The sequence below is a fragment of the Anser brachyrhynchus genome (assembly GCF_964034855.1).
Source record: "Anser brachyrhynchus genome assembly, chromosome: 2".
In the NCBI taxonomy this organism is placed as follows: domain Eukaryota; kingdom Metazoa; phylum Chordata; class Aves; order Anseriformes; family Anatidae; genus Anser; species Anser brachyrhynchus.
The window spans coordinates 67,094,325-67,113,812 of NC_137695.1; the positions used below are offsets into that span (position 1 = coordinate 67,094,325).

The window sequence follows — 19,488 nt, forward strand, 5'->3', positions numbered from 1 at the left end:
TTCTGTTTCCAGGTTTTCTCAAATAATGACGAAGGCCTTATTAACAAAAAATTACCCAAAGAGCTTCTGTTAAGGTAATTCGCGATAACGTGTTAAGGAGTAAAAATCTGAAGATAATGCATTGCTTATGTGGGTTATAGACTACAAATTAATTCTTAAACTATTAAGATTACTATTAATTCTTAAATATCTTGAAATAAATAGCAACATGACTTTTAAATCTTGGAATTCTTTAACCTGTTTTGTTTTGATTGGTCTTGATTTGTTTTAGTGTTCAAATTACGCTATACCATAGATAATATAGTTGAGTAGTGATCTTTTTCTTGCATATTAGAAAAAGAAGTGAAATAAAATGTTCAAATAGCTTTAGTATATGTACTTAACTCTTTTCCACATTGCACAGTGTTTTATCTGTCTGTAGAGTGTAAGATCCATTCTCTTATGTAATTCCTTACAATGGATACTCACATTCTTCTTCTTATGAAATTTGTTATAACAAATATAAATACAACTTCAAAGCTTTCCAAAAATCACTGCAGTGAAAAGCACAGACTGTCTCCTTTACTGTTGGTCTGTGTTATATACGGTAGAACCAACAGGAGGTTTTTACTTACTGTAATCGTTCAGCCAGCTGTGCATTTCATCAAAGCTATGTGAGTAGATCACCTTCACAGGAGTTAGCTACAACATCAGGATCAGTAAGTTTAGCCCATGGTTGAGACACTGGTGGATGTCTTCACATGCTTGTTGTGTTGAAAGTTGATTTCAAGCAAAATGTCAATTCCAGAATGTGGAGTTACTGCTCAACTGGAAGTAACCACTTCACGGGGGAAACTGAATCGGCCCAGTAACTTCTTCTCTAGCTGCCTATAGTTTTCATTGCAGCCCACTCTTTGTGTAAAAAGAAATATCCATGTATAATGGTGCAATTATAATTTTTAGTGATGGTGTTATTAAAATTGAGCTAATGATTTGTTCTTAATACTCTAAAGAGTTGCTTTGGTTATCTTGTATGTCATTGCTTCCTGTCTGAAAAAATGGTAGTTTGCTATCTTGTGTATTAAGAAAGTGTTCTTAAAACGTTAGTACTTTTTAGTGTCTGTACTATCACAATGTTCTCTTGGTGGTACTAAAGAAACAGTCTTTTGTTAAAAGGAATTGCATTTTTAAAAGATTTTCATTTTTGTTCAGATATACTCATTCCATGTGGTGGTGATTTTGTAAATTAGTCTTGTAGAACTATTTAGAAAATGTGATTAAATGAAAAAGCATCACTGAGTGATGCCCTGAATACAAATTCTAATAACTTTGCTTTGTTTCACTCGATGCTGCACATCTTAATCTAAAACACTTCTTTTCTAGCAGTAGGGTTTTCCGTCTCTGTGGAAATGACTGTCCTTACCACTGCTGCAGGTGTTAAGCATCCCATTTATGTAATTCAACAGAAACTGTTGATGTAGTTTAGACAGTGAGATAGCAAAGATGTTTTATTCTGAAAGAATTTACTGATTACATGGTATGCTTTAGCTTTCATTGTAGGTTAAAAGGAAATTATCTTTGAAGCTATATAAACCTTAACCTGGGTGTCCAAAGGATTATTGGTGGGGCATTTGTTTTATGCTTAGGCTTGCAAAAGGATGTGTCTTTCAACACCTGAAACAGTTTATGCTCGTGCTACAAAGTGGTTTAAAATGGTCTTGCACTATTAGTATGACAGAAAGAGTTCAATATTACTGTACTGAGTGTAATTAACATCATGATTATTTTTGTCATATTAACTATGCAATCTACCCTGTAATTAAGATGAGTAACTCAGTTGCAGTGGGAACGTTTTGCTTACGATGCAGGAACTGAATAGTAAATGCTGTTGAAAGTGTTATCAAATGCACTTGGTTTGTTTCTTGCTTATATCAGATGCATATAAAAACTGTTGGAAAATACTACAGCTTTTAAAAAAAATTGACACATGGAAAAAGGGTGATTAATGTCATCTTACAAATATCTGGAAGTGAAATGTAAACACTTCTATTGTGAGAGTTGGTGTTCTTGTCATTTGCATCAAGTATTTAAGCTTACATAATTTGACTGTAACAAGCAGTCCAATATTTTTTATTAAAACTGAGAAATCTTTTTTCTGGTGGTAGACTTAGAAAATACTACCACTTTTCAAAATTTACTCATTTATTGCAGTAATCATTTTAAAAATGTTAAAGTAAGCACCTGGACTTACACTTCAGTCCTTACTCTTTTTCATTTTCTTATCTACCTGATCATCACTGTTATTTCTGTAACACCCAGAATTAGACTATAATCTCTTCAAGGCAGTGTCATTGTCTCTTGCATGGTTTCTACAAAGTATCTACCACACATCAGTAATTGACTGAAGCCCTCAGCTTCTCAGGTGAGGAGCTCTTTTGGAAGGATACAAAACCACAAATTATTTGTTCCTTCTCTGGTAGGAGGCAACCTGATCTAGTGGGTGGTGTCCCTGCCCATGGCAGGGGGCTGGAACTGGGTGATCTTTACGGTCCCTTCCAACCCAAGCCGTTCTGTGATTCTATGAGATAAACCCAAATAATTGGTCAGAGGAAGAAGAGGTTATCTGGCTAAGATGGACTATGGTGGTTTCAAGAAGACTGTAATTTGGAGAGGACCAATCATGCTTTGAAATGGGTAGAATAGCTTGAGTGGAGTGAGGGGGGCATTTCATTTGCAACTGATTTTTTTTTTCCTGTGAAAGAAATATACTCTGCTAAAGACTTTCATTTGTTCAAGCTAAAAGAAAAATGACCACCCCTTTTAGCTGTTGTAGTGCTATTAGTTTGCCAGTTGGCAAGTGACACTGTTTCCCCTTTACTCTTCTCTGTTACAGAAGTGAAAGGTTGAATAAAAGCTAAATTGTTTGAATAAGAATCCAACAGAGTTGTTAGAAATTGTGTAATTTAAGCAGTGTTTTCAGGCATTTGTAGCTTTATTTTTTTCTTCCATGCTTACAGAAAAGCATCAGTAATGCATTGGGAAATACATACAGTATGTTAGGTGCAGATATGCATTGATATCTGAAGTTAAACCCGTATCTATTACCAAGAGAATCAGAAATGAAGTCTGAGATAGACTACTCAAGATCTAACAGTATCAACTTTTTCAGTAAAATGTCAGAGCCATGAGGATGATCCTATTTTTTTCTTGTAAATTGCCAGGAAGAAAAAAGGATTTTTAAAGTTCATAAAGTTTTCAAACAGTATGAGTTTGAAAAACATTGGAAACAAAAAATAGTGAATGTAACTAATATTACTTTCAAGTTTTGTGCTTGATAAAAGGTAATCATAATGTGTTTGAAAATAGAGGTATGGTCAGTACTTTGGGCATGTAGAAGGACAGATCTGGTTTATTCATGTGTATTTAAATTACTAATATTTTGTGCTATAAGATTTTGCATGAGAATGGCAAGCTTCAGAAACTTGATTGTAAAACATGGCAGTAATTATAATCAGGTTTTGTTACTGAAAAAAGTCATGAAGGATCTGAAAATTTAAGCAATGGGAAAAACAAGTACTTTTGTGTATTTGTAAAAGTATTTTTCTGTTTGTTGTTTCCTTGCTAACTTTTTTTTCTTTAAAGAATTATTCAGAGAGAATACAATGATTTGGTTTATATTATTTTTGCATTTATTCCAGCCACTCAAGAAGTGAAAATTGAACTTGTTCTCAACAGTAGAAGTTTGTTATTTTCAGTCATTCGAACCATTTTCAGTTCCTTCATGCCTGCAAACTACTAGTGTTCATAAATTGCACCATAAATGTTAAAGCTATTATGAGTTCTGCTGTAAACCATACTTGTTGGGTGCATGTACTCAAATAATAGGTCTTAGTCATCAGACTTTAAATTTGAGTGTTCAACCAGATATAAAAGAAGGTAAGCAAATTTTAGAACCTGAGTTAGGAGGGGAACTCAGCAGTTGTGTTCCAGCAGCAGCTTCTCTTGAATGCAAGAATATGCAGCATGTGGGTGGCTGATGAAGTATTATACATGTTTTCATGTTTCTGTTATTTGTTTTTATTACTACACACTGCTTTTTGCTCAGCTTTTTGTTAGTGTTTGCATTATAGTAGAAAGGAAAAATTGCCAGTAGCTGAAGAAAAGTGAAGTTGAACATAGTGCTGTGTATATTTGAAATGGTACTTTACAACCTGCCTGCCTAACTGTGGGGGAAATGAGAAAAATACAGAAAAGGTTGCAACAAGTAATCTGTCATAATGACTAATTTTTTTTAGTTAGAACCATAGATATTTAAATAGCCCAAAATCACTGTAAAATTTGGCTTCTCTATTTCTCTTGACTTCTAGAGCTATGAGAGGAATTTTTCTCTAACACAGCAGTCATTATTTTGAAACTTTTCTCACCTAATTTAGACAAAACTCACTTTTAAAAGCATGCTTTGTCATTTTTCTTCCTCATCGTTTTTCTTTCCTAGCACGTGCGTGCTAGCCAGTGGCGTAGCAATTTAATATATATATATATATATATACATACATATATATATACAGATATGAAAATCAACATGAGACATTTTCCATATTCTGAAGGGAATATGGAATATTCTGAAGGGAATATTCTATACAATGACCACTAAGCTATTGATTCTGTCCTGAATTTGAGTTAAATCACTGGAAAGTTTTAAAGCCCATTCCCACTTAACAGTAATCGGAAAAATTTCTAGCAAAAGCTGATTAATCAGAAAATTGCAACTTGTTTTATCCTCAATGTTTATTTAAGGTTAGGTATGCTACCTTGAAGATTGAAGGTACAGAGAAACTAAATGACTATTCATTTACAATTGGGCAAATGATGTTAAATAAAAATGGTACTTGTAGTGTGATACCACTTATCAATTGTTGCTGAAGCACATAAGAATTTAATAATCATAAAAAAATCTGTTAAATCTTGTTCCTAATAATTTTGTTTCTGTTTCCCATTGGCTGAAAATGAAAATATCTAATCACTTTCCAAAAGCTTTATCTGGTCCATGACACGTGCCTGTGATTTGTTCTAATCGCCTGTTTGGTTGGTTTTCTAATCGCTTCTTTGGAGTTAAGGACCACTGGAAATGGGTATATGACTGCAGACAAGAGTCTGGTTTTGATGTTATGCTGTTATCAGTCTCATTGTTCTTGTTTGTTTCCTATCAGTGCTAGCTTCCATGCTTCTGGTTAATGAATATATTGCCCATATCTTTATATAGAGGAGTTTTCTATATTGGGAAATTAACATGAGCTTGGAGTATTGCAGCTGCTCTGCACTAATTCCTTGCCTAGACGTATTTCAGGCATGCGAAATCACAGAACTTAATTTGCTCAATGAAAGCTACATGCACAAGGCATGATTAGAATTCCCTTTACAGAAACCATAGATTTGTTTACATCTTGAAATTAAAGGAAATATGTTTTACTTTCATAAGCAACTTCTATACAATCAATTAGATTAATAATCTGTATGAATACAGTTGATGTATCATTTTGGTTGTTTGTGATTCTAAATAGCTATATTGTAATTGCTTGAAGTCCTCTATTGTAGTATGCCAGAAAGGCAAAAAGTGGTCTAAAATCAAAATAAACGATTGCATGTGCATTATAAAATTGAAATGTTTTCCTGAGATTATTAAATACTAAACAGCAGTCTTTGCTACGCAAGGTGAAATGTTGCATTATTTAATTGTACAAATGAAGTGGGGAAAATGAGTCATGTTTCAAACGACAGGTTATTTTTGTCTTCAATATACACGTACTGTTTCTCTGCTTATGAAATTGTTACCAACTAAGATCAGTTCCAGATGCAAGCTTATATTTTTCAGTTCTTTGACTTATGACTTGGTTATTCTGTATGCGTTTTCTGAATTCTTTGTATGAGGTGCTTGCTGAGCATGTGAAAATGATTATGTTGTCAAGTAAGCTTGGCCTTTTGTAACTGGAGGAGGTAGCTACCATCCTCTACTTATTGTTTAAATGTTTTGGTTTTGTTCATAAACAAACACAAGTATAAGCTTAAGTGTTTGGGGCAGAGATGTTTCAAATGGAATTCCTTTTAAAAATGTGATTGAGAGACTGTAAGAACACAAGCAGAAAATTCTATGAGTGCATTTGTACACTGTTAATGCAGAAGGAGCGATTTGGGAATGGAAGTTGTTTTGTTTTGTTTTGTTTTTTTTTTGCCAAGGTGCTGAGTAAAATTTGGGAATTATGAAAAGGAAATGATTTGTTTAATGTTTCAGCTTGAAGAGTTGGGGCTTTCTTACAAATGGACTGCTTCAGCATTACCTACTTCAAGGACGGATATTATCTCTTAGTAAAAACACACCTGTGACAAAAGATTTGTCATTCTGGAACAAACAAAAGTAAATAAGCATTTAAAGCAGGAATAACAGCTAAAGATGATGTAACAGCAACTTACATAAGTCTCAGATCCATGCATTACCATTTGTTTCATTTTGTTTTTTATATGCTTTCAAGCTTCTCTTTAGAATCTGTTATTTAATTAATCAAGGCCTAATTCCATTTGGAGCTGCTTTTACCTTTGAAACTGGAGCCTTATTTGAACTCAGTCTCTTGATTAACAAATTACCAAAGCCAAATGTTCAGAAGTATCAGTGATATAAAGAAGCCATTCCTTTCATATGGAATTCCCCCCCCACACACACTCCAAAATGGTTGTTTTTCTTTTCTCATTCCCATGCTAAAAGTGCCAGCAAAACACAAAGGCAATTCAAAGGATACTCCAACTCTCTACCAAAAAAAAAAAAAAAAAAAAAAAAAAACACAAACAAAAAAAAAAAGCACAGAACATTGTTTTTATTTCTTTCAGTAGTGATGTTAGAGAGTTTAAATAACAATACCAAACACCTATACTGTGCTTTTTTTTGTTTGTTTTTGTCAGTAACTTATGAAGCATTTACAGTAGAGGTGAGCTTTCATATCTGTCTTCCTTATGCAGGCATAGGCATCAGGATAAGAAATCTGTTTTTCAAAGTTATTTTCCAGGCCAGTAGCAGAGCTACAGGTTGGATCAAGTGTACCAAATACTAGTCCAAAGACTAACTGAAGTTTCCATAACATTTATGTCTGTAAGAATTATGGTTTATGGAATATTCCTGGGCTGCATACCACCAGAGCATCATGTTTGGTTTTTTTCCACGTTTTTATCAAGCCACCAGCATGTAGAGTGGGCATGTTTGATTTTGGCTGTTTGGTGCCCTGATTGTATAATACCTTCTCTCATGGGAAGAATTTGAATGACCAGAAGGTTTGGTTGGCACTATGATCTGCCAGCTAAACCACTCTGAAATAATCATTAAGCTAACTGCTCTTAGTAAGATGTGTTCTAGTCGCCAAATTTGTACTTCATAAAATCATTTCATAAAAACAAATTTTGTATTCATAAAATTGACTAGCTAAGGTTGGAAGTGAACTCTGGAGGTCATCTAGTCCAACCTGCTGCTGAAAGCAGTGTCAGCTAGAACAGACATTTTTTTTGGCGTTGTCCTGTTGAGTTTTGACTATCTCCAAGGATAGGGACTCCATAAACACTCAAGTCAATCTGGTTCAGTATTTGACAACACTAACAGTAAAAATAAAGGTGTTTTTTTCTTCTGTTTAAGTGGAATTTATTGTATTTCAGTTTGCATCCATGGCCTCTTTTTCTGTCACTCTTTTTTCTGTCACTGGGTACTACTGAGAAGAGTGTTATCTCCGCTCCCATCAGATATTTATACACATTGATAAGTTGGCCCCAAAGCCTTCTGCTTTGAGACACATCCATCATGGTGTTCAGCAGGATCCCAGGTCCTTTTCTGCAGAGCTGCTTCCCATTTGATCAGCCCCAGCTTGTAATGGGTGCATGAGGTATTCCTCCCTGGTTTGTATCCCCTTTCAGGGATTCCTGTCTGCCCCAAAGTAGTTACGTTTTCATTTATCATATGCTTTTCTGTAAAATAAAAAAATATTTGAGTGTTTTTGATCCTTATGGAATTCTTTCTCCTGGTTTGATGCCTTAAAAAAAAAAATAAAAAAAAAGTGCTGTAGCTGGAGTCTACAGCTGAGACTTTGACAAAAATCTAGCTAATGAAACTAGGGAGTCCTGAGTTCCAGCATGTTCTATTTTAGAAACTGCAGAACCTTGTGGGTCATCCAGCTCTTATAGGAAATGATTAAACTGGACAATTCATGAGGCTTTTAAGGTTAGAAATATGGATCATCCTCCTCTGCAACTATTCCAATTTTAGGAAGGTGTGATTGATTTGGGGGTGCAGAAAGTAGAGGTGGCATGGCTGGGAGTTGTCTTAGCTCTCTTCCATTGGCCTGCAGGTCCTCTACTGCTTCATTTCTAGGTAAAGCACAGGACTTGGTTTGGCATTTAGTTTGAAAGGTATTTGGGAAAGGTATTTGGTCTTGGGAGGGGAGAAAGATGATGAAAAAGAAAAAATAGCAAAGGAAAAAAAGCAAAAAAAAAAATAGTGAAACGTTCTACTTTAGCTTCACTTTTGGAGACACTGTAGTGGGATTCCTAGTATTAGTGAAGACAAAATGATGCTAATATTATATAAGATTATTTTCTAATAACCATTGTTGGTTTTTCTTCTTGAAATTCTCATATTTTTCTTAGGCGAATCAGGATAACCAATGTAATGAGGTGATTGCCCTAAAACGTTAGGTCACACCAGCTATTTTGAGTGAAGCAGAGCTAAGTAAGGGTGCTGAATGATTATAGCATGTATCTGACCTTTTGGAAGACATTAGATGAACTGTTTCATGGGTTGAGATTTTGCCCTATACCTCCTATACATATTTTGTGTTCAAGTCTTTAACTTCTTAAAGGTCATGCATTTCTCATCTGTTATTTTGACTTTCATTTCATAGAAATGTAGAATCACAGAATGAGTTGGGTTAGAAGGGATCTTGAAGACCATCTAATTCCAACCCCCCTGCTGTGGGCAGGGACACCTCCTGCTACAACAGGTTGCCCAAAGCCCCGTCCAGCCTGGCCTTGAACACGTCTAGGGATGGGGAATCCATATATTCCATCCATCCAGCTATATATTTCTGTATACTTTGACACTTTGACATCATTCTTTGTGTGCAACAGCACTGTGAATTGAAAAGATGTGAAAAATAAAAGTTTTGAAATAGCATTCCATTCTTAAACCAGTTTTAAAAATCTTATTGCTGAGTGTTTTTAGAAATTATCAGGCATTTTTGTCATACTGGGCAGATACCAATGTTGAGTTTGCCAAGCCAAAATATCCAGGAAGTCACAGTACAGTATGTGTGTATGCATTACTGTATGTATTTTGTTACCTGCTTGTAATCAGGCCATATAGTATTGTATCAAAATACTTAAAACGAGTAATTATCAGATTGCCACTGCAAAAGCTTGTTCCTTATGTGATTAGGTTGGCGAGGGCCTTAGAAAGACGAGAGAAGCAGTTTGACTCTTGCATGGTTTTGTTTCTTATTCTGTAGGTGATGCTCCATGCAGTGTTGGGTTTCCGAGAAATAGCTGTTTCTTTTTGTGGTTCCACAGAGAGGGAAACAAAATAATAAAAGTGACGTCAGTCATTTCTGTGTTTGGAAAACACGTCTGTTCATAGCACATGGGAGTAATGAAGTCTGTATGGAAATGGAAATATATGGAAGAATACAAGAAAACTCATCCTCCTATTCAATATGTACTGGAAAAACTCACTATATATATGTTTGATAGAAAATTTAGAGAGAGATATATTATCAACAGTTGTGTTTTTGTGGTTGGACAATATCGGTCTGAGGTTAAACAATCAGTTGGTTCTACCGACCCAAATTACATGAATTTACTCAGGCATTTGACTTTAACATTTGAACTTTTGATTTAGAAGTAGCACTGTACAGTACATTGGTTCATGTTAAAAGGATTCAGAGTTGCTTAAAAGTTATTGCAGCAACTGGCAGGTAGACCAAATAGCATTTTTTTTCTTTTTGTTTTCTATTCCACGTTATGGAAATCACATTTTAAGAAGTCTCTGGAGATAAGAGTTCTAGATGACTCTAAAAGAAATGCAGTGGTAAATTACTGCAAAGACAAAGCACTCCCAAGGACATCTGAATGACATATTAAATAAAGGGACATTCAAACAAGATAAATTTTACATTTTACAAGATAAATTTTTGCATGGATTAGGGAATGTCACACAAAGAGCTGTAGCCTGGGATGTGTCATCCCTGAAGAGAATGTTGGAATTAAATGTATAAGATACTGTAAGTATCTTGTCTGTTGCTGTATCAAAAAGGCTGTTAAAGTCCCTGGCTGTGTGCAGCTTTGTTGGTACTAATAAGGTTTTTAACACTGCGTGTGCTTCTGATGTCTACATTTGCAGAAGCATACTGGGAAAGAAGAATGTGCACAGAAGATGAGATTTAAAGAGCTAAAGTAAAAAGAATTAAAGATGACATGATAAGTGGATTTAAAACTCTGTGAGAAGGTAGTACTAACTGCTAAAGCGCTCTTTAATTTGGTGAAGAAAAGTAGAGGAAAGCATAAAGCTGAAAGTCAGACGTTCACCTTGGAAATAAGGCAAATATTATAACAGCATGATTAACCAGTGGAACAAACTGTCGGAGAAGGTGGTGATTTTCCACCCCTTGAAGGCTTTCAAATCAAGAATAGATCATTTTCTGGAATTTAGGCTTTAGCCAAATAGTAGTTTACCTTAAAGGAGTTGAGGAACTGTGAGCTTGTACAACTCTTTGTGCCTTTGGCATGACACTCATGCATACTTCTGGTACTGTTAATAGTGAAAGATCTCCAAGACCAAGCTTGTGAGGCATATGTGTGTCCAGACTGGTGTGTGCCTAGGGACAAGAAGTCTTGATGAACTCTGATTATTAGTAAGCAGATTGTCCTTCATGGGCTCAGTACAGGCTAACTAAGGAAAAATTAATAACCTGGGATACAGGAAGTTAGTACAGATTATCCTAAACATTACTGTGGTTCTATACATTTCCAGTTTCCCTGTACTAAATTGTGCCAAAGACCTAAGTGGAAATTAATCCTGTGGCTGGCTGCATTAACTTCCATCTATGTAGTTATGGTCATAGAGGACAGATGTGCTATACAACCATTGGCTGGCCTACATGGTAATTTTTTCACTTTTTAAAATTACAAGTGTTTGCTGACATAGTCCCTCTGCCAAAGTGCCAGACAATGTCAGTGTTGCCATCTCTTTCTCTGTTCTTTGATTGGGTTTTAAAGCCTTAAAACCTTAGTCTTGTGTCTTGCTGGCTATTTTCCCTGACTGATAAGGATTTACTAGTAGTTCTGTGGGGCTGCAAGTAGAGAAGCTATTGTCTTAGCGGTTTGCCCATAATACTGTACTACAGAGTAAAGAAACAGAAGAGCGTGGAAAAAACAGTTCCAAGCAAGTTGGCAAAATAACTCTTAGCAATTCTACAAGAATTTACTGGTATCTTGTACCTATGGTAATATTTAATTGAGTAATGATACTGATTTTGGTCTGTTAGAATGCATCCTAATCTCATTTTAAGTTATCTATTTTCATGGAGACAGCTTGAGCTGCCTTTCAAGACAGTTTCTTCGTTATAACAAAACAAAAAGTCTAAAAACATCATGGATGTTTACACTTATTAAAATACTTTTCTTTGTAACATAAAATAACCACTTTCAGTTTTTGACTTTTTAAAAAGTCACTTCATACAAAATGGAGCAAAAATAAATACATCTGTTCAGCATTTGGTTTTAATCCTTTTCAGCAGAAATCATACATCACCATAAATCTCGTAACAGCAATAAACAGTCAAGCATGAAGAGAGACTGCTAGACAACTCAGTAGTTGGAATATAGAAAATAGCTTTTCTTCAATGTCTTGAATTCCTTCTGTTATTTTTTACTTTCAGTGGAACTGGATGAATCACTTCCAAAGCATGTCCTACGCTTCATTTAGGCAAGAATATTGTGTCATGAAATGGTTTGTCACCATCCTTCATGTTTTCATTAGAAATAATTTAGAAACATGTATTTTATGCTTTGGCTTCTGTAAATCTAAGACAACCCTGTGATTCCCCTCATACAGTATTATTACAAGGAAGCTTCTACAAGCCAGGCGGCTTTTACAGCTCTCTAGTGTTCTATCCCCTCCCTCACCTTCTGCTGCTCCCCTCTTGGGAAGGGGGGAAAGGTGACTACAGAGAGGGTTCATGGCAGGTCACTGAGATAAATGCTGCTCTTAAAAGAGAGAGTGCTTTCTTTGCTCATCTGAACAGTCCAGCAATCTTGCTGAACACATGCAGTGTGCAGTTTGTGTGTAAAGCACTGCTAAGTTTCTTAAGGGGGGCAGCAGACCTTAGAGTGGATGTTCAAATGACAAAATAGATGCTATCAAAATGAATGTTATCTGCGTTGTTTTGTAAATTGTTTTTTTTGCCTTTTGAGATTTTTTTGGGGGGGAAATATATTATTGTACAGTGAAAAAGTATTTTCATATGTTGATGAAATATTGGAAAACTAATAACTGAACCGATCATAAATGATCATAAATGTCCAGAAGGGCCTTAACGTTTAATAAATACTTCCATTAACTTCTATTGCATTACTCTTACCACAGCTAAAAACCACAACCCTTAGGATTTAGGCATCCATTTAGAGCTCTAGCTTCAGGTTTCCACTTGGAAAATAGTAATCAGAATTTTACCTATAGAATTCAGCATCTCTTTCCAGTTGTGTTTCCTCCTTAGTGCTAAAAATGCCATGTTACACACAATATTATTATCACTGTTCATTGTTTGGATAACTGAAAAGGTTCATTGGTGAGAGGTAATACTTCAAAAATGAACTGCAGGAACATCTTTCATGTATTTCATATCTTTCATTGTTTGTAATAGAAAATGATTTTGGAATGGGATCTATATTTTATGCTCAAGTTAATATATTTTATTCCCTGAGAATTTTCTTTGAACTGGTTTCATTGTTGTTCGTAAATGGTATTTAGCAAAATTAGTTTTGACAGTGAAAAATTTAGTTTAGAAAACTACGAAAAGTCGCCATCCTTGAAGAGTTGTTTCAGTGATCAGAATTGTAATGCTAAATTTTGAAGTGTAATTCTTTCTTTTAGAGCAAATTAAAAAAAGATGCTGACTGTGATAGACTTGGTAGTCATTGTGATGCCCCTTTAGAAATAAGGGTTATCATGCTTTGTGTTTGTACGTAGTTTCTCGAATTTGGATTTATCTGTGTGTTATTTCCCATTTCTTACACTTCACCAGTCTCTAAAATCTTCACATATATTTGTGTAAGTTATTTCTTTAATAGTATCGCAATTAAAGGTTTATAAACCAGTTTCTCTGAATTAAAAATAAGAAAAAAATAATTTGTTATTCATACATATTTGGGTAACGAGGAGGGAGAGTCGTAAAATAGATTATCTGTAGCAGCACCTGTTTTTCTACTATGCAGGTGTTGACTATCTTAAGAAGATGGCTGTGGTATTACTCCTTAAGTCTCACTAAGCAAAATAATTTAGTGAAACGCTTGTATTTCATTTAGCTGGCTTGTTGTGTAACTGGTTTTATTTCCATAGAACTACAGACCAGTGAATTAATGTGTTAGTCTGAACTCATAATAAAATATTTTAGTTGTTATTCTTTCCTTTTTTCTAGAATTTTTTCTTTCTTGGACATAGTTACTTTGTGTCGATGTGCACAGGTTTCCAAGGTATGTTTTTCTATTGTGCTTCTTTTTGTTGTTGCTGTTCTTTGGAAAGCTTTCTCTTAATTACTTGCAAATCATGGGCTTTAAGGCAATCTCCTTCCTGTCTAAAATAGGGAAAAAAAAAATCAAATATAGCCTCATTGTTTATTAAAACAAATAAACAGTGGGTCCACTCTTGCATTCAGATATGTGGAATTAGTTGCTATGTTAGACTTCTGTTTAAAGGCTGTAGAAAAGATACCCCGTAGTGTATGCTCTATATCTGGAGAAAGGATTAAGCCCATTTTGGCATAATGGCATTTGCTTTTTATAAAGCATGTGGCCATATAACGCTATTTTTCAAACGCATATTCTGCTTAAAATTCCATGTAGTTCGGTTAATGTGCACCATGTGTCTAAGAAGTTCATCCATCATTAGCTTGTCAAGCACAAAAGGTGTTAAATAAATGGACTACTAGTAGAGGAAAAAGGCACACAGAAGATAGTAGAGAAAGCGGGCAAAGTAAGCTTTTATATTTAGCTAGTCTTTTTTTTAAGTTAAAATGAAAAATATTCTGGTCCTACATGAAGTGTGTGCAATGAGGCGTATTCTTATACAACATGAATTAACTTTCTAATTTCATGCTTTTCTCCATTTTTATTTTTATTTTTTTGGTTTGTTTCATTGTTTTATTATATAATTGTGTAACTGTTTCATTTCTATACCCATACCATCTTGGTCCACAAATTCAGTAAGTTTTGTGAGCTAACTAACATTAGGCTTTGTTAGAACCTTCAGGTAAAGTCTTGAATACATCAGAAGAAAACCAAGGTGATAAAACAAGCAGAATTTTTTCTCTCAAAGCTACCTCTTGTCAGTTGGATGTGATTTTCTTTCAGTATTTCTGAGTATATTTTTGTTTCTCTCACTTTTTTACTTTGTTCTACTTTAAAAAACTATCATCTATTGCGTCAGTAGTAAAGGACAAATTCTCAAACATGTAAATGTAACTCAGCGCATGGAAAGGCCTGATTCTAACAGTGGAAAGTCGGCAATTTTCTGAAAGGTTTCTGTTCCTCTCAGAATAGTAACTAGTGAGGTTGAGGAACTCTGGTTTTATTGGAAGGAATCTCGTGCGCAGTCACTTCTCTCCATATGCATCTAGCAAGAATAACTTACTAGACAAATTTACAAAAGCTCTTTTTAAAAATTGACTATTGAATCCTGCTATGTTCATGTATTTTATTTAATTTCTTCCTCTAATGCATGTTTTATGGGCATAAGACAAATCTCTGAAGTGTAATCCTTTTAGGAGATCTGTGTTTAATTTCTACAAATGCCCTGGTTTTAACCAGTTGATATTTTAGGATTACTAATATCTACAATTACATTTGTTTTTTAAAAGCTGCTACCTAAAAATGTCTATTTTACTGTATTTTGGAGTTTGTTGTATTTGAATTTCTGAGACGAAAATGAGGGGAGCAGTCAGTGGAGGTATATAATCTCTATTTGTTTTTTGCAGGCATGGAATGTTTTAGCTCTGGATGGAAGCAATTGGCAAAGAATAGACCTTTTTAACTTTCAGACAGATATAGAGGTTAGTGTCTTTGTTTATTTCATTCCTATGGTGATGTTTAAGAGCGTAGCCCATTTTCAGTATTCCATAGGCTGTGCTTGAGTTCTCACATTTTAAAGGTTAAAGTTTGAGATACTAAAACAGAGAAGGAGCATATAGGAAGATAGCACTGTATTTGACTTTTTTACACTGGATGAGTTTTAGAGTTTTGGTTGTTGGCAGTGTATCAGCTAATTTGCATATATTGTATACATACAAGGCTCTGTAAATTCAAAACTGATCATTTCCGGAAAACAAAGATGTAAAGGGTGCCTCTGAACTGATTGAGATGCTGAGTCACTTTCACAGCCTAGAGGAATTTTGTTGCTTGTCTCTGTGAGAGTGCCATCTAGTGCTGAATGCTCTCTGGACACTTGGCCCCAGAACTTGGAGACTTCAACAACAAAATGCTAAACAACTTTTCTTACTGCTGGCTTGGCCTGGATTTGATTTGCTGTATATATTATTACCACTTTATGAACATTTGTTTCCTAGGGCTTGAACCTTGCCTGAAATGCATGTACATGTGGATTAAAGTCCTTTTCAGCATATAACAAAAAGATTGCGGCAGTCTTATGTTTCATAAGAAAAACATGTCTGTATTAATGCTATCATAGATGTGTATAACAGAATAAAATTTGGCGTTGGAAAATGAAGACAAAAATCCATAGTAAAATACAAGTCCATAATTGTAACTGGACTAGTTTATAATTTGTGTTTGATAATATAAATTAAATTTAGAATACAATAACTAATTTGCTTCTGGATTTCATGTTAAGCTTCTTAGTTGCATGAATAAAATCCAGATGGGGATCATTTGATATATTTTGCTAACTGTGGTTCAAACAGTTCTTTAAGCTTTACAGCAACATAGAGTAAATTTTCTCACTGTTCTCTTAAAATTTTAATGCCACCTCCTCTGCTATACTGATGTTAAATACAAGAATCTTGTGGAGGTAGGCGAAAGATTTTGGCATCTTCAAATATCTGGATGTGTCTAAGAAGTCTTGGAGCTCTAATTTCATTTTTTTCACTTGCCTCTAAAAAAGCTGGTGTTTCTCATTTGCTAAAAAATAATAAACAAACCCCACCAGATCTGTGGCCATTCTCTTGGTCAGCCTTTTTTGTGTCTGAAACTTTTCTGTTATTTAGAAACAGTGTTGGGCTTTTACATTTTTGCAGAGTTTCATGCAGAGTTTCATAGTGGTGTTGCCCTTTCAGACGTATTTGTAGCCTGATATTAATGAGAATGAATGTTAATCATTCATTCTCAGCCTGATGTTAATGAGAATGAATGAAATTAAGTTATGGTCCTCTTTCTATAAGGAGATACTGTGGTTTTGAGCAATTCAGTTACTTCAGTGTATTGCATTTAAGTACTTAAGTACTTTAATACATATGCGTTAAATTTATTCCTAAGTGCAAATTAAATGAACAAGTACTACAGAAATTAGTTCTGGATGAGAAATGTGTTCACATTCAGTGTCTAAGAGCTTGGTTTTTCCTTAAGCTGTTTTAGTTTTTTTTTTTCTGTCTAGATTTAATACAGGTAAAAGCTGCTAATTGTTATTTGGCAAATTTTTGCTCAGCTCAGTATTGCACTATTTGATGATACTGCACATAACATCAAGCAGTACTTGATCTGAGACTATCAGATAATGGAAAATCAGTTTTGTTGTGAAATTTTTCCTATTCAAGACCTTATATGATACGGAATAAACTGAGAAAAAAGTATATGCTATAAAGGAAAAATGTTCTTTTCTACTGCAAAGATGTGTGAAGATCTTGAAGTTAAGTGTGCCTTAGAATTTGTTGGTATGTGGCACCAAGCATAAGCTGGGATGGTCTGAAGAACAGGATTTTGAGTGGCATTGAACTATTCAAACAGCTAAATACATTTGAATGCACTTACGTTGTATTTTTGAATATGCTGGTTTGGTGTTTTTTTAACGTGCTTAAAGTAATAAGATACGTTTTTCCATACCCATTTATTATTTGTTTCATTATTTTCTTTGAATAATGCATTAGGTTTTGGCTTTTTTCCCCTATGTAGATTGAATCTGCATTATATGCAATTCATTGAGAAGACTTTATCCTTACAATAAAGGTATTTAGCCTCTGCTGGGAAATAATTCTAAGTGACAGGAAAGCCCTAAAAAGTATGTCACTTCATGAAGTGTATAGTTGCATTCAGTTTGTTTGTTTCGAAGTAAAAATGTTTGAGATAGGAGATAATCTGTTACTCAGAGACTAACAAATAAGCTCTGATATTTTCACATGGTTTTAGCTGGGACTTTGATATAACAGGTGAACAACAAAATCCAAGAAAAGTTTTACTGTTTCAGTAAAATTGCTGCCATTGCGTATAGAGAGGAAATTAAAAAAATGCACTGCCCTGTAATTTATGAGTATTGTTTATTTAAAATAAAAGAGAGAAGAAAATAAAAGGTGCAGTTAGGTATATATTTGTCCTATTTGTTAGAAGATCAGTGTTGTTTTCTTTTTACTTTGTCTTCCTAAAATTAGACACAATGTGATGTGTAGTCAGTTGTTGCAGTGTTTACCTGCTTTTTGATATATTATTCTGTTTTTACTATGAAGAAATAAAATAAAAGTGTATATTTTTATCATAGTTGAAATAACATTTTTCATAATGCTAGCTTGGAGCACTAGAAGTACTATTCTATTCTGCTTACTCTTCCTATATATCAAAATGCTTTCAGGGTGTAAATGAATAGCATTCTGTAGCAAGCACAAGGTCAAGTGGGAAGTTTTGTTTGTAAACTGTGCTCCAACTTTTGGCAAATAAGGAGGTGTAATGTCAGTAAGTTCCACAGTCTGAGAAGTCCCTGGGCATTTCCAGGTGTTAGGAGCAGACTCTCAAATATATCTGACTTTGAAGACTTGGGAGGTGGGCTCTTGCAAGTCTTCTGTAGTTGAAGTGGCTGCTCCCACCAGGTGTCCAACACCTTCTTGTTTCAGAAGTAATCATCCCTATAGCAGGGACTGTAAAATGGGACTTACAAGGGGCTATAGTTCAGATTCAAATACTAGCCTAAGCACATCTTCAGGGATAATTTAAACTTGTATGCTGTAGTAGTAACTGTAGTCCTTGAGGAACAGAATGCCTCCTGTTCTGCCTCTGGGCAGTTCTTCAGACTGCCTGCAAATCTGACAGATCCTGAAGATCATTTTAGCAATTTTAATGGGTAGGGTTTTGCTGAGAAAAAAATCAGGCCACGTATCATAGACTGAAAAAGGAAGAGAGATCTAAAAATTGTTTTGAGCAGCACTTCTCTCATCAAGTAACCCTTTTTTTCTTAAGTAGGAAAAGAAATTCAAAGAGGTATAGTTCTGGTGGGATTTAACTAGGACTGATTTTCAGTCCTGGCATTTTTAATGTGGTTAGAATGTAATGTCAGAATAAAACTCAACAAAGTCTTCCTTTTATTTGGTTTAAGGGTCGTGTTGTGGAAAATATATCGAAAAGGTGTGGTGGGTTCCTGAGACAACTTAGTCTGAGAGGATGTCTTGGTGTTGGAGACTCCTCTTTAAAGTAAGTAAAGTCCTAGATTGAGACATCACTTATTTCCTAATATCCAGAACAAAAGCAGTTACTGTTACATTTCTTTGGGTTTCTAAATACTGTCTAATGAACAAAATGGGATGCTTAAGTACCTTAGCAATGACCAAATGAGCCATCAGTTTGAGATAAAATATAGCTACCTTTTTTTTTTTCACTTCTGGAAATGAATTAAGAAATGAGAAATGTTTTTTTTTTCTTCATTAATTTTCTCTCAACTTTCAAACATTTTAAATGTTTTCAGACTTGTACTTTAAGTATAATTTCATCAAGGTTAATAGTAAGTTTATAGTTCATCTTTTTGTTTGGACAAGAGGTGACCGTAGCAAGGGGAGGAATAGTAAAGACTGATGCAGTTGAGTGTCTACAGAATCGGGAAAGGTGTGGGATTTTCCTCTTGCTGTAAGAGCAAATAGGCAACAGGAGCATCTCAGGAGTCTGTTAGCAGACTCCTTTAAGATACTTATAAATTGAAATGTGCAACTTGTTCCCATAAGATACATTGAATCCCTGTAAGCTTTTGCTATATGCAAATTGATTAATTCAGATTCCTCTGTGGAT

At 34.7% G+C, this 19,488-nt stretch overlaps 1 protein-coding gene across 10 annotated transcripts in view; it reads left to right on the forward strand.

The window, feature by feature from the left end:
* The window catches only part of FBXL2 (F-box and leucine rich repeat protein 2), a 59,352-nt gene that overhangs the window by 17,776 nt on the left and 22,088 nt on the right, over window positions 1–19,488 (forward strand). For 7 of the 10 annotated variants that reach the window (XM_080580114.1, XM_080580117.1, XM_080580119.1 and 4 more), the window contains exons 2-5: window positions 13–74; window positions 13,698–13,752; window positions 15,252–15,326; window positions 18,806–18,900. In XM_080580114.1, coding sequence (XP_080436240.1) covers window positions 13–74; window positions 13,698–13,752; window positions 15,252–15,326; window positions 18,806–18,900 — 287 coding nt within the window. Of the gene's footprint in view, window positions 1–12; window positions 75–13,697; window positions 13,753–15,251; window positions 15,327–18,805; window positions 18,901–19,488 lie in introns of those variants that run through there. The other 3 variants (XM_080580123.1, XM_080580122.1, XM_080580115.1) reach the window with 2 other exon arrangements.